The sequence below is a fragment of the Xenopus tropicalis genome, chromosome 4, assembly GCF_000004195.4.
Source record: "Xenopus tropicalis strain Nigerian chromosome 4, UCB_Xtro_10.0, whole genome shotgun sequence".
NCBI lineage: Eukaryota > Metazoa > Chordata > Amphibia > Anura > Pipidae > Xenopus > Xenopus tropicalis.
The window spans coordinates 80,936,901-80,950,930 of NC_030680.2; the positions used below are offsets into that span (position 1 = coordinate 80,936,901).

Sequence of the window (14,030 nt, forward strand, 5' to 3'; positions counted from 1 at the left end):
ATCCATCTAATTTCATGAACCAGTTTGTGCCAATATAGACTTTAGGTCTAAGCTACAAATTGTTGAGATGCATCGGCCTGGGACTAATTTGCACATTCCTAATACCATGCAATCATTGCTGTAATCTCTCCGTGAAAGGCAGCTAATTGAAAAAGTAATCATCAGGAACATAATTGATAACAAGGTCACCCAGATATAAATCCCACTACTGCCACTATAAAAGGCACTTTATTTGTGGTATATTTCCTTTAGAAAACCTTGTTAAAAATATATCTATGTCACACAGGATATATTAATTGGATTTGTGAGTTACTGGGATTCTGTTGAGTCAGATTTGTATATTTACTTTTAAGCCTTTTGATGTATTAGGCATTTAGGTTTAATAAGTATAGCGTCTTCTGGGTGTTAAATCGACTACACTTAGCATTTCCGCTTAAATGCCTATCATAGCACCAGGAGAAATAGAGTTCTGCACCACAGGAACTGATTCATGGTTCATTGTTGCCATCATGAGGCTGCAAATAATAATGTGTATGCTTGTTTCTTCTCTTGTTGACTGACATACTAAAGATGTGAGCTGCTGCATTTTAACATCTACTGCATACTAAACTCCCATCTAATTAAATAAAATTGGTCTTATCTTTTCTTTTCTAACTTTTAAAAGATCACTTCATAGGATTGAGGAAGCACCAGTATCAGCATATGTGGATTAACAGTCAGCAAAGGTCTAAAGGTGGCCATACACACTACAATTATGATCTTGGTCATAAGAAAGATCATTCATCAACTCTACTACATTAAGAGCTGATTTGTCAAATATGCAGCTAAAAACAAAGGAATTCTTACCTCTATCTGACAATTCAATATTAAAGTTTACAATGTTTAGGCACCTTCAAAGGCGCCTGATCAAAATTTTCAGTCCTGACCAATCGTCAAGACGACCAATATCCAATGATTTACCAATATCGGTCGCCTCGTCTCTCCCCATAAACTCACAGATTATCATATAAAATGTTTTGTACAATAATATCAGTGCATATGGGTGAATTACATGCAGGTGGCAACCCTACTTCAAGAACATATGGATACATAGGACATCAACAGCGTTTGACTTATTATTGTTGCTTTGTCATTTTATAATTAAAATACTAAAATATATACTAGCGGGTAACTTTGAAGGCGGGTGGGGAAAAAATAGGAAAAGAGGGGGGGAAGAGAGCAGTAGCCACCGTTGAGCATATCTTTTTAAATATATGTTCATTAAAGAATATGTACCATTCCTTGACTGAATAACCATAACTTCCATACTTTTTCAAATTTTCAAAGGTTATTGTTAAGTAATGATGTAAGTTTTTTTGTCCACCACAGTTTATTCTGTATTTCCTGTAGTGTAGGGGTAGGCCCTTCCACCTTTTGTTTTCAGACACCTGGTTGTCATATATAGGTATATGCAGAATCTGTGCTCACTGTGTGTAATTTGTTCTGGTTTGCATAACAGAAAGGCTAACCAGGGGTCCGGATTTAGACTGGTAGCTAGAGTTTTGTTTATAGTTTGGAATATTTCTGTCCAGAGTTTTTGATCAGAGGACAGGTGCACCACATGTGCATTTCATCTGCTGATTATCCACATTTTCGTGGGCACAAGTCTGTGTTATGGAACCACTTGTAGAGTTTTTGAGGGTGTAGTACCAAACATAATAGACTTAATATACATTTTCTTTTAATGCATGTATTAATAGGGGAGGTTGCCAAATATTTAGGTATTTTGTCCCATTTCTCTTCCTCTAACTGTTCTCCCAGTATTTGTTCCCATTTGGTCATTGCTTTTGTTTTCCTCTCTAAGTTATTGAAGCTCTGAGTATATCAGACTGATTTTGTATTTACGTAGTTGATTGTTACAGAGCCGTTCATATTTGGAGAGGTCTGGATTGGAATGCTTTAGAGCCTGAGATATAAAATGCTTAGGGCCCGATTCACTAAAGTCCGAAATAAGGAGTGCTATTTATAGCATGCGTTAAAAATCTTATCACTTCTTATTTTTCACTCGATTCACTAAAAGGACACTTGCAGAGCGCAATATATTACGCACGTAACCATTACTTTCTGAAAACCACCATTTCCCTGAAAACTGGAGGATGCATCACTCTAGGGCCAACATATACTTGAAAAAATACGACTGCAAACTCCATGTTGCGTTGCCAATAGCTCACGAACCGCAATTTTCTTTAAGTACCGCCTGCCCCAAGTAGGGTTAATATTCACACAGATTAACATGATATTTTGCACGTTTAACGCTTCATATGTGTTTGTGAATCATGCGTTAGTACTATTTCTATTCGCTAATTAACGCAATGCGTTTTTTTTGTGCATGCGATATGCGGATTAACACATGCGAAATTACTTTGATGAATCGGTACTTAATTATCGCATGCTTTTTAATGAAAAAAACTATGCGATAAGCGTTATTGACCTTTACTGAATCGGCCCCTATAACGCTTATCGCATAGTTTTTTTCATTAAAATATGTAATTGTAAGATAAATAACGCCAAGAAGATTTTTTAACGCATGCTATAAATAGCACTCCTTATTTTGGACTTTAGTGAATCGGGCCCTTAATTTGTTGATATCTATAATATTCCTTGAGGGGTATTTGATATTTCGTTCTTAGCCATTTGGAGTTGTGGTACATCTTGGATAGGGCGAAAGTTTAGGGAGGTCCACCAAGAGTATGCTGCAGATTGCATGCCAGGTGGGAAAGCAGGCTTATGGAATATCAGCATCAACGGAGATGGTAAAGTCTGTGGGTGTAGGATATTTTTTGTCCTGTCCCATTCTGTTACTGAGTATCTAATAAACATATTGTTCATGCTACGTTTGCATCTAGATTTAGGATCTAGCGACAGTAAATCCAGTACAACCCATCTGCTGGTATGGCTTGCGGTGTGCCATTTTACTATTTGTGCCAAAATGGCTGCTTTTCTATAGCTTTCAAAATGGGGAAGTACTACTTCTGCTCTTGTAGAGTGCTGATAGCAGGTTTGTTTGTTAATTCTATGTTTCTTGTTATGCCAGAGAAAATCTAATATACAATTTTGAAGATTCTCTAGTTCTTTTCTAGGGGGGGGCACAGAGCCCTAAACAGATATAAAAGTTTGGGAAGGAGATTAATTTTTATGGAATAAATGTGCCCTAACCAAGAAATTGGTAGCTTATGCCACCGCTGGATATCTTTGTGTACTGAATTGAGATCAGTTTCACCTTAGGGGGAACTAATACTCCCAGATATTTAAGTCCCTTTTTTGCCCATTTGAACACAAAGTTTAGTTCTAATAATTTCTAGGGATTCCGATTTGTTAATCTTTATATTTAATCCTGAAACATCGCTAAACCTTCGTAGCTCTCAGTAGAGGTTAGACAGTGTGGTCTGGGGTTTGATTATTGAGAATATAGGGACCCATTCATGAAAGCACGAATTTTGTGTGGTTAAAAAAAAAAATTCAGAGTAACCATGTTAATTTCTGATGTGCGAAAATATCACGAAGATTTTTTTCACGGACATTTCTGGCTTTGAAACTTCAATGTATGATTTTGGAAGCGTTCCATAGGGTGCAATGGCACTCTACAGATACAACCTGGCCAAAAGATAGTCACGATACCAAAGCTTGAATGAATTCCGAAATGGTTATAGTCTTTGTGAAAAATACTTTGTCGCAGAAGTTAACGAAAACCAAGAAAAAGTCGTGTAATTTTAACTAAATTATCGTGGTCCTTACGAAAAATTCTATAAATTAGTAAAAAAAACATTTTTTCTTGGAAAAAAATTGTGCTTTCATGAATGGGCCCCATAATGTCATCTGCAAGAGGTCAATTTTGTATATGAATGAGCCTATGATGATCCCTGAAATATCATGATTAAGGTGTATATTTTGTGCTAAGTGTTCCATACATATAGCGAATATTAATGGGGATAGAGGGCAGCCCTGTCAAATCCCATCTTTAATATACAGTAGAATGGTGACGAATAATGCCCTGCCATGTGTACTCGTGCTGTAAAAGATACATTTTCATTTTAGCAGTTGTAAATTTGCTGCTGCATCCAGCGGAGTTATTTTTTGAAAACAGTACGTAGAATGTTTTTAAATTCAGTGAGTTAACTGTGTCTGTAAAGGAAAATCTATTAACATCAATGACTTTTGTTCATCATCTAAACAGCAAAAAAAAAGTAGCAGGACTGCCATGGAAAGAAAATGAGGGAAAAAGACAGGAGACTATGCTCCCTGACCAAAAGAAAAATTCTGACCAGAAGGGAGCCTGGCAAGATTATGTAAATTGTGTAAATTACATTACCCTGCTACTGGGTGAAATAAATAAAAAGTAGCAGTATAGTTTCTGCCCTTCAGTCTTTTGATCTGAATGTACGTAGTGTTTACAGTGTGACCATGTGGAGGTTGAGCCCTTCTGATATCAATAATAGGAGTGCACTCTTGCTAATCAAATTCCCCTGGGCCACAAAGCAGTTCAAGGGTCTGTTTTCTCTATAGTTACCCACCAGCTATTCAGTAAATGAGCTGATGCAGTCCCCGATCCCACAGAAAAATCAAACCTACCTGATCCACATCCAATTTTCTGGCAGATATCAGTCGGGGAGGCCCAACAGGGGTCTCCATACACAGGCATATTTCTGTATACAGCAGTCTACTAGTATTTTAAAACATCCACATAAGACTCTACATTTGTAGAACTACTCAAGATAAACCACAGTTTACTTATGTCTTGCCAATTCACTTTCCAAAATTTTCCAACTATTTTCTAAATCACTTCTCTAAACAGAGCACTGATCATCTGTGTCTTACTACCCCAGAGTGTAGATAACAAACCATGTTCTCATAGTAGTCAGTTAGGGTGAAGACACATGAAGCTACTTAGTAGTAGCTACTTGTCACGGCTACTAAGTACCAGAAAATCCCCTGCCGTAGATAATACTAAGAACTGCCTCTGCTAAACACGCATAGAGACAACTATCAGTAAATGATCAGCATTGTCTATTTTAGCAGCCATAAGGGCTCTGGCACACGGGGAGATGGCACACGGGGGGATGGCACACGCGGCGGCACGATTTCGGGAAATCGCGAGTCTTTTTCGGCGAGTTGCGCGAAATCGCGCCGCCACGTGTGCCATCCCACCGCCGACTTACATTGTCGCCGGTGGGATGGCAGGTGAAGGCAACTCGGGGAGATTAGTCGCCCACAAACAGGGAGTTTTGTCGCAGGCGACTAATCTCCCCGTGTGCCAGAGCCCTTACATGTAGCTACTACTAGTAGCTCCATATGGCTTCACCCTTAAAGAAGAAGGAAAGGTAAAAACTAAGAAAGCTTTATCAGAAAGGTCTATGTAAATACAGCCATAAGCACTTACAGAAAAGCTGCACTGAGTCCTCTATCAAAAGAACACAGGGATTTCTTGTCTCCTGTTTTTGTAAACATGTTCTTGGGTATCTGACTTCCGCTCTCGGAAAAATCATTAATTCCTGGGGCCAGAGTCTGGGCAGCTCTCTTCCCTCTCCTGCTCCCATTCCCACAAAAATGCTAAGAACTCTCTCCCCCTACCTTAGGAGTGTGTGATCTGAGCTACCAAGGATAGTGCTGCAAGCAGGAAGCTACTTAAATGTCAGCTGCTGTCTTAAACCGAGGGAGCTTCTAGGGTTCTTTACTCAGGTGTGGCAATGCTTTCTGCAGAACAAATATGGTGTTGTAATGTGGTGAATCTATTGGCTGTAAAATGCAAAAATGACATTCCTTCTCCTTTAATCACTATTCCCATATTTGTCATACTGCTCTGAATACAGCTCCATTCCCCAGCATTATTTATTATTACACTTTCTCAGTTAGAGTACAAATATTTTCAGTAAAATACCTAACAAAATGTAATTGCTATTGCCCTATATTTGATTTTATATAATGGTATACAGGTGAAGGATCATTTATTCAGAATGCATGGGCCTTGAGTACTGCAGAAGGAGGGGGGGGGGGTCCATAATGCTTAAAGGGGACCTGTCACCCTAAGACCTAACTCCAAATTATTTTCTATATTGTTAGTTAAGCAAAATAAACTTTACTTACGCTATATAAATAATATAAATCTTGTTTCCTTCCGTCTTGGAATTACTCAATCACAGCAAGCAGGCAGGAACCATTTTATGGACACTGTTATGAAGACAAACTTTGTATCATGCCAAAATCTTGTTTCTGTGCCAGAATGGGGGACCAGGTGCCTAGGCCCATGCACTGGCTACACAATTAGATGATGAGGAGGGAGGGGGAAAGTGAGATATGCAGTGAAACCTAGGTAGTGCTGAACGGAAAGCTAAAGTTATTGTCTGCCCCGCCTCTAAGGCATAGAGGTGGGGCAAGCAATATATGATTGACAGCTGGGATTTTTAAATGCCTTTATAATGGGTTTGGATGTGTTAATATAAAAATGAATTTGGGTTTTATGTTTAATTTGAAAAGGACTTTTATTATACAACTTTTTATGTCTGGGTGACAGGTCCACTTTAAAGCCCACTCTTGCACATTTAAACCTATGACTATTTTGCCATCAGCATGAATTGTACAAGGTATTATTATTATTATTATTATTATTATTAACAGTTATTTATAAAGCGCCAACATATTCCGCAGCACTGTACAATAAGTGGGTTTCATACATTGGACATACAGAGTAACATATAAAGCAACCAATAACCTATACAAGAGGTGAAGAGAGCCCTGCCCAAAAAAGCTTAAAATCTAAAGAGTACTGCCTAATTTTTGGAGTAAAGCAACACAGATTATTTTAGCAAGGGATCTACCAGTCTGCAGCCAATATAGCTAAAATCCTATGTTGTCAAATTTTACATGGCATCATTACCAGAAATGAAAAGTGGAGCAATCATCTACCTTCATTTGTTGACAAACATGATAATGTTTACCTTCAGAGAATAAAAATTACCTTTATCAATTAGCTCAAGGGCCAAATGCTCAATCAGCGGGATTCGAACACCACTTGGGGTGTTACTGGCGGCATGCATTTGCCTCTGTAGCCACTGGAGGCATTTCGGTCTGTCTGTTTCTTCTCTTGTCTCCTACTTTCTGTCTGCTCCCTTTCCTCCGCCCACCTCATTAACCTCATGTGTTTCCCATCTTCTAATCGTCTCCCTTTATAAGCTTTTCCCTGACCATTGCCCCTTGCTTGGTCATTAATTGTCTCTCGTGACCCTGCCTTCGTGTTCCCTGTTCCTCGCTGGTTCCAAGCTCCAGTTCCGTGTCCTGATCCTGCCTTCTACCTTGTTCCTGAGCCCTTCCTTGTTCTACCTTGATTTCCCGGTTTTGACCTTGGCTTGTCCTTTACTTCGTTTGACTGCCGCTTGCCCTGACCTTTTGCCTGTTTTTGGATTCTGCCTCTGCCTGCCGTGTTATATATTCAGTGTATATCCATTGTGTGTTCTGTTACATCACTAGTTTATTAAAGTTCTTCACTTCCAACATGGCCTCAGACACCAGTTCTGTGATCTATGGCTACACTCCGGGTTACCCCGTCTTCAGGCTCCCACCTTCCTGGTACTCCACGGCGTCTCCTCAGGGAGATCGTGACACATATGGATGCTTAGCAGGCCTGTATTAACAATATAGGCGCTCAGCAGCCCATACCTAGGTCCGGTCCATGGCTTTAGGAGATATGCCCTGGGGGCCTGTAAGTACAGTACAATAATATTTGATGGGAAATACAAAATGTCCCCTGATCCGCTCCCTTAGAGTGAGCCCTTGTGTGTTTTAGTAAAATGTGTTTAAAACACATTTTTTGAACATATAGTACAATTAAATTTTTGCTTTGTGCATGATGTTACAGCAGGTTATATGGCCAACATTCACCTTTTTTGTGGTGGCAATACAGTGCCAGGCTGGCCTTTCCCACTTAGTGCCATCCTACAAACTAATAACAAAAATATACCGTATATACTCGAGTATAAGCCAAGTTTTTCAGCACCCAAAATGTTCTGAAAAAGTCACCCTCAGGCTTATACTCGAGTATAGGTTCTTAGGACACACAAAGCGGCTGGTTCTCTTCGCTGGAAGAAGCCAGCCGCTCTGTGCAAAACCCATCCCCTACCCCTAGCCCGCTTCTCTCCTGGGAACGGGGGTCCCGCCGCTGGTTCCTGCTCTGCCAAGCCTCGCCAACCCCACAGCCTGTTCGCGCTCTTCTGCGCATACCAGCAGTTCTTGGGGCAGAAGTGACGTCACGCGCCCCTGCAGATAATCCCGGCCTCGACTTCCACGGTCCTAGTACTAGATACAGGTATGTATAGATATGTATATATCCTAATTACAGTTAATCATAATTGATTGAAGTTAAACACATATCATGTGTGTTTAACTTCAATCAATAATTACCTAAAATTAGTACAGAACTAAGTACAGTATTTTTTTTAAATATGTCTTTATTGGTTTTCTAAGTAGAGTATTTACGAGTATTAGCAATACTGATCAGATATATCCATATAATGTGATCAGCACTGCTAATACTCGTGAATACTGTTATTATTAATTACCATAATTTAAATTTACACACATATAGTACAGTACGGTATAGAACAAAAAAAAACAACTCACTACCACCCTAGGCTTATACTTGAGTCAATACATTTTTCCAGTTTTCTTAGGTAAAATGAGGTACCTCGGCTTATATTCGGATTGGCTTATACTCCAGTATATACGGTATGCTCCTGAGACCTATGTTCACCTGAAGTGCAACCACAAATCTAAGTTTTATGGAATTCATCAGCACCATAATTTATTAATACAGGCAGCACCAACTAAATATTATTTACAATCATCTTTGCTATCAAACATCCTACATTTTTATAAACTGTGTCAGATATTTAAGGTAAAAGCATTACACAAGCACATTAAAAGTGTACAAAGTACTTAATTTAGAAGCATTTAGTATTCTTATTTTTTTTTAGCAGGGACAAATGACTAGTTTAGCCAATTCATTTAGTACTACTAATTGAGTACAGTAACTTAACAAGCTTCAGATCAAATTGTACATTCCACTTATTTGCTGAAAAAGGAGTATTGCCATAAAATAGTAAGTTAAAGCCAATAGTGACATACACTGTTTCCAACTGATGCATTCAGGTGTGTTTTTACACAAAAACTACTATTTAGTGAACACAGTACTACAAATTAAATGTTGCAAAACTCAACATCTAGATTTGAGTAAAGAGGCAAATTCTGGCTAAACAGTCAGGCAGTCGTGTCTGTGGTTTTGTACATCTGGAACACAGATATACTTTGTGGCTTCAAAGCGCACTCCCAAAGTCTGTAAAGTTAATTGCCTGGCTTGCTTCTTGTATTATGAGCAGTATTGTGGAGGTTAAAGGGGAACTAGAGACAATGTAACTCCACAATAAAATATAATTTACTATGCTTACCATCTGACAAGTGTGAATTCAAAATATCTGAAAAGTTATTTCACGCTGTAAATTACCTTTGTGTTAAGATTACTGGAGGAATGATTAGCAAATTTAGAAAACCACTTGTCTGCTGTTGTCCTTAAATCTATAGGCCCCCTGCCATCTTGGGTGATATGGCAGCCCTCCTGCTGGATCTTTGGCCCTCCTGTATCTTCTACATACAGTCAAGCAACCTGTAGCAGAATCTCTGGCATTTAACAAAATAAGAACATAGAAAAGGCAGGGGGCAGATACAGGTCTGTGCAGCCACACTAACAATCCAGGCAAACAGAGGTTGGAAAGTGTTATTGCATTTCAGTACAATGGCATTGAACATTTCTTATATTAGTAGAATAGAGAAGGTTTAAAACATCACTAAATAAAAGAATAAATATATAAGCATATTATGGTGGATCTCAGATAGTCCCTTTAAACCTCTGAACACCTTTTGCAGTATACATTATAGTACTTTAAATAAGATACACAGTTCTGAATCAGTCTGGCAAAGCTAACTCCAAGAAAGAGCACCCCGAATAAAGATTACCTTACATTGCTGAGTGGGTACCAGTGCACAAATCCAGACTGGTGCTGATTTTGCCATATGAAGTGTGGAATTACTGCTAAAATGCTCATGGATTTTGTTATTTTCTATGTATTCCATTTGAGATCATTCTGTCTGTGTTGCTGCCACAAATGAGGCTGAAAAGGCCCCCACAACATTTCATTGCCTAGGGACTCGAAGTGCCTTCCACTACACCTATGCCATACAGTGTATGTACATTTCATACCCAGTCAAGTAAATGCGCCAGTGAATAAGGGGCATTTGCCACTGCAATTGTTCTGCACCAACTCGCATTAGCTAAAGGAGCGGACGGACACTGTATGTTAGGCTGTAACAGCTGGAGTGCCAAAGCTCGCCAATCACTGCGCTGCACACATACTTCCCCAATACAGGAGGAACAAAGATACTTCTTCAAACCAAACCCCCTCCTCACACAGCCCACTCTGCACACGACCACTATTCTGGTGAGAGCACATAATAACCCACTGCAACTCACACACTGTCCCAATCACACTGAGCCAGTAACATTGCAGTGAGTGGGATGTGACCAAATTGTGCGCGTCCAAACCCAGCAGGCTCCGTAATGATGCAATGGGCTAGCCGTGCCCTGCCTCTTGCGCCCACCGTGCGGGGCTCGCTTCTCAGCTATAGGAGAAGTGAGGGATTTACCTTTAGGATGCAGGCCATTTCCTTGTACTGTGCTCCCGCCCGCGCAGCCTGAGCCCCTTCTCCGCTCCAGGTTATGGACTCCGGTAAATGGATTGAGAGGGCACGAGTAAATGTTTAAATCCGTGCCCAGGTGCCGCTTTCATTTCACTGTGTCCAGCCTAGGACTTCCACCCTCCCATCGGTCCGTACCACTGGCACACAGCCAAGCAGCGCCTCCCCCTGTCACATGGTGCCGTCATTAGGAGTTCGGGATAGGGGTCCGAACATCTTTCTTGTCTTGCTTGTATTAGCAGAGGGCTCCTTCCGGCTGCCTAACAGGGAGATGCAACACGTACCCTCCAGCTGCTGCCCCCTGGGGTTACAGATTACCTAGTCATAGATGTCTGTAATTTAAAGCTTCAAACACCACTCATGGCCTGTATATCTGTCTGAATCAAGTGTGGGCATTTTTTATATGGGCTAATATTTTATGTTCTATTTTGTATACATTGTTAGATTAACAACACTCAAATGAGTGAGAACTATACCCCTCCATTTTACTCTCCATTTATTACATAATCTACCATTCTCTACTCTGCCATGTAATCTTCCACATCTTTCCCTTTTCTCTCCTGGGTAACAGAGGTTGGGAGGGGGGGGGGGCAAGCAGCAGGAGGGCCAGGGCTGGGGGTCTGCTGTACCTTAGTCCCCCTTCCCTGCCCCTTCCTACTTTAGGAAATGGGGGCCTGGAGGGGGGAAGGAGGGAGTGGTTGGGCCAGGTTCTCTCAAAAGATCTTTCTGCAGGGGGGCCCGGCACAACCAGGTTAAACCACTGTTTCTTATTTAAAGGAGAAGGAAAGTAACAATTACTGGGGGTGCCAAAATATTAGGTACCCCCCAGTGATTGTAATCACTTACCTGAAACCCCCAGCCAGTGCTCCTGTTGGGAGGAATCTGCACTGGCCAGGGTGTATGCGGGTGAGCGTTCCTCTTCCTCCTTTGGTCTTCACACATGCACAGTAGAGTAGAAAGCTGAATTTTAACAAAAAAGCTGTCTTTTTTGCTCAACTGCACATGAGTGGGCCCTGGGATCGCTGCTAAAGGAGAAAGTAGGAAGAGAGTGGCTTGCCTGCATTTGCCCCGAGCCAATGCAATTTTTGCCTAACAGGAGCACTGGCCAGGGGTTTCAGGTATGTGATTAAAATACTTCACACATTGGCATTGCACTCCAGGTCAGCATAAAAAGCCGCAGCAGTTAGTATTAAAATCTATCAACCTTTATTTGCACATCTAAAAAACACAGCTTGAGGTCTTATGTGTTTTGTGGCTCAAGGAAAAAGATGTAAAAGATCAATATTTACTGATATATACATATTCCAGTTTGGCAAGAATCTGTAATTGGTTAATCCTTTAATCCTGTTTAATTTAATTACTGCATATCTCTGGCTCCAACTCACAGCACAGAGACCTATAAAACGTGCTTTCTCAACAGCAATAAAGTAAATCGATGGTGAAAAAACTTACACATCGCTTCAGTTTTCTGAAGCTGCCTTGGGAGGAAGTGATTTACATTATTGCCATTGGGTACAGAAGATTTATTGCAGTGACTAATCTCCTAGTGTGATATAAGCCTAAAAATGTTGCAACATGGGGAGATTAGTTGCCTGTGTGGTACAGAAGAGTTATGCCTAGGGGCATATCTATTATAGTGCTTAAGCCAACATCACCGGTGATGTTTCCCATAGCAACTTGTAGGTAACCGTTTAATTCTAATTGCCGATTGGTTGCTATGAGCAGCACTACTGGTGATGTTGTTTACACACTATAATAAATATGCCCCCTAGTGTGCCATAAGTCTAAGATGGGGAAATTAGTTGCCCAAATTAAGATAAAACCCAGATGCTACCTTCTGGAGCACTAAAACATTACCTGGTGCACACCTACCTTCCAATTTGTGCCTGTATGTTAAACAACCACTTAGTAAGCTCTACGGGGCAGGGACCTCCTTCCTACTTTGTCTCATACCACATGGCACTTACTCCCTGTGTATTTATACTTATTTATTGTATTTATTATAACACTGCTCTGCTGAGGGCGACTAATTTCCTGAAAATGCTTTACCACCAGCAATAATACAAATCACTGGTGGGAAAACATATGTGCCACTTTGTTTATCCATAGTTGCCCAGAGTTTCCTCGTGAGGCAACTTTGGAAAAACAAGTTGATGCATATATTCCTCAACAGTGATTTACATTAATGCCAGTGGGAAAGCATTTTTGGGAGATTTGTTATCCGAAGATAAATCTCCGATAAATGTCCCCATGTTCAACTTCACTACTTCTTACAAACTTCAAAACTCAACAAATATGCTGATTTATAATGTCTATCCACAGTGTCAGATTGACTCACCAGGATACCATGAAAACTCCTGGTGGGCCCAGATGTCAGTGAGCCCTCCTGCTTCTAACTATTTAGCCCATTCCACGGTCATTCCCTATTTCTGTTTGGGAACAAGGAAGCTTGATAGATGGAAGAATAGAGTATAGTATGTAAGATAATAAAGAGTTTAAGGGAGGAGAGGAGGAATTAAAGTTTTGGGAGTGGGCCCATGGTCTAGGGTTTTCTGAGGGTCCCTGCCATCTCAGTCAGACACTATATAGCCATATTGACATAAGATGTTAATAATATAAACTGTTATTTATATTTGCTTAACTTTGGTTTTCGTTACTTCTTGCACTTACAAGAAATTGAACCACTTTAGCTTTATAACTTCCTGTCTCACTTCCTAATGCCTTGCCTGCCTTTGTTACCCAGGTGTGCAAATAAAAATAAAAAAAATATGGGCCCCTATTGACACTGGACCCCGTTAGGCACACAAGTGACGCATGCCTTGCCTTATGTCTACTCTTGCCTTACCAGCTGACTGTGCTGTGTGTCTCCTGGTGGGAGAAACCTAGAAGGGGGGCCTATGGAAAGTGTATAGAAGGGGGGCCTGTGGAAAGTGTAGCCTAGGGGCCTCACACCTCATGAATCCACCACTGGCAGTAGCTCAAGAAGATGCACTGGCAAAATTCTACACAGACTGAGTTTAGTAGCTGCACATTTCATTGTGAAACTATGAAAAGTGGACCGACTGATATTTACTATGGACACCCCTTTTCAAATAATATAATATAGGTGCCTGGCCTGCACCTTAAGAGCTTGACCTAACTGTCAAATAATTGAATACTTACCACCTAGCCAGTTAAAATTATGCTTGATTTTAATAGGTAAAAAGGCAAAATTATAGGATGGTTGATATTTTTGTTCCATAAAAGGTGGCAAC

The 14,030-nt window shown here is 40.4% G+C and overlaps 1 protein-coding gene across 1 annotated transcript in view; it reads right to left on the bottom strand.

Annotated features, from left to right (window-relative positions):
* Positions 1-11,067, bottom strand: part of st6galnac3 (ST6 (alpha-N-acetyl-neuraminyl-2,3-beta-galactosyl-1,3)-N-acetylgalactosaminide alpha-2,6-sialyltransferase 3) — a 156,412-nt gene extending 145,345 nt beyond the window's left edge. The window contains exon 1 of the mRNA XM_002936087.5: positions 10,726-11,067. Coding sequence (XP_002936133.2) covers positions 10,726-10,743 — 18 coding nt within the window. The 5' untranslated portion in view covers positions 10,744-11,067. The remainder of the gene's footprint in view (positions 1-10,725) is intronic.
* Positions 11,068-14,030: the final 2,963 nt, after the last annotated feature.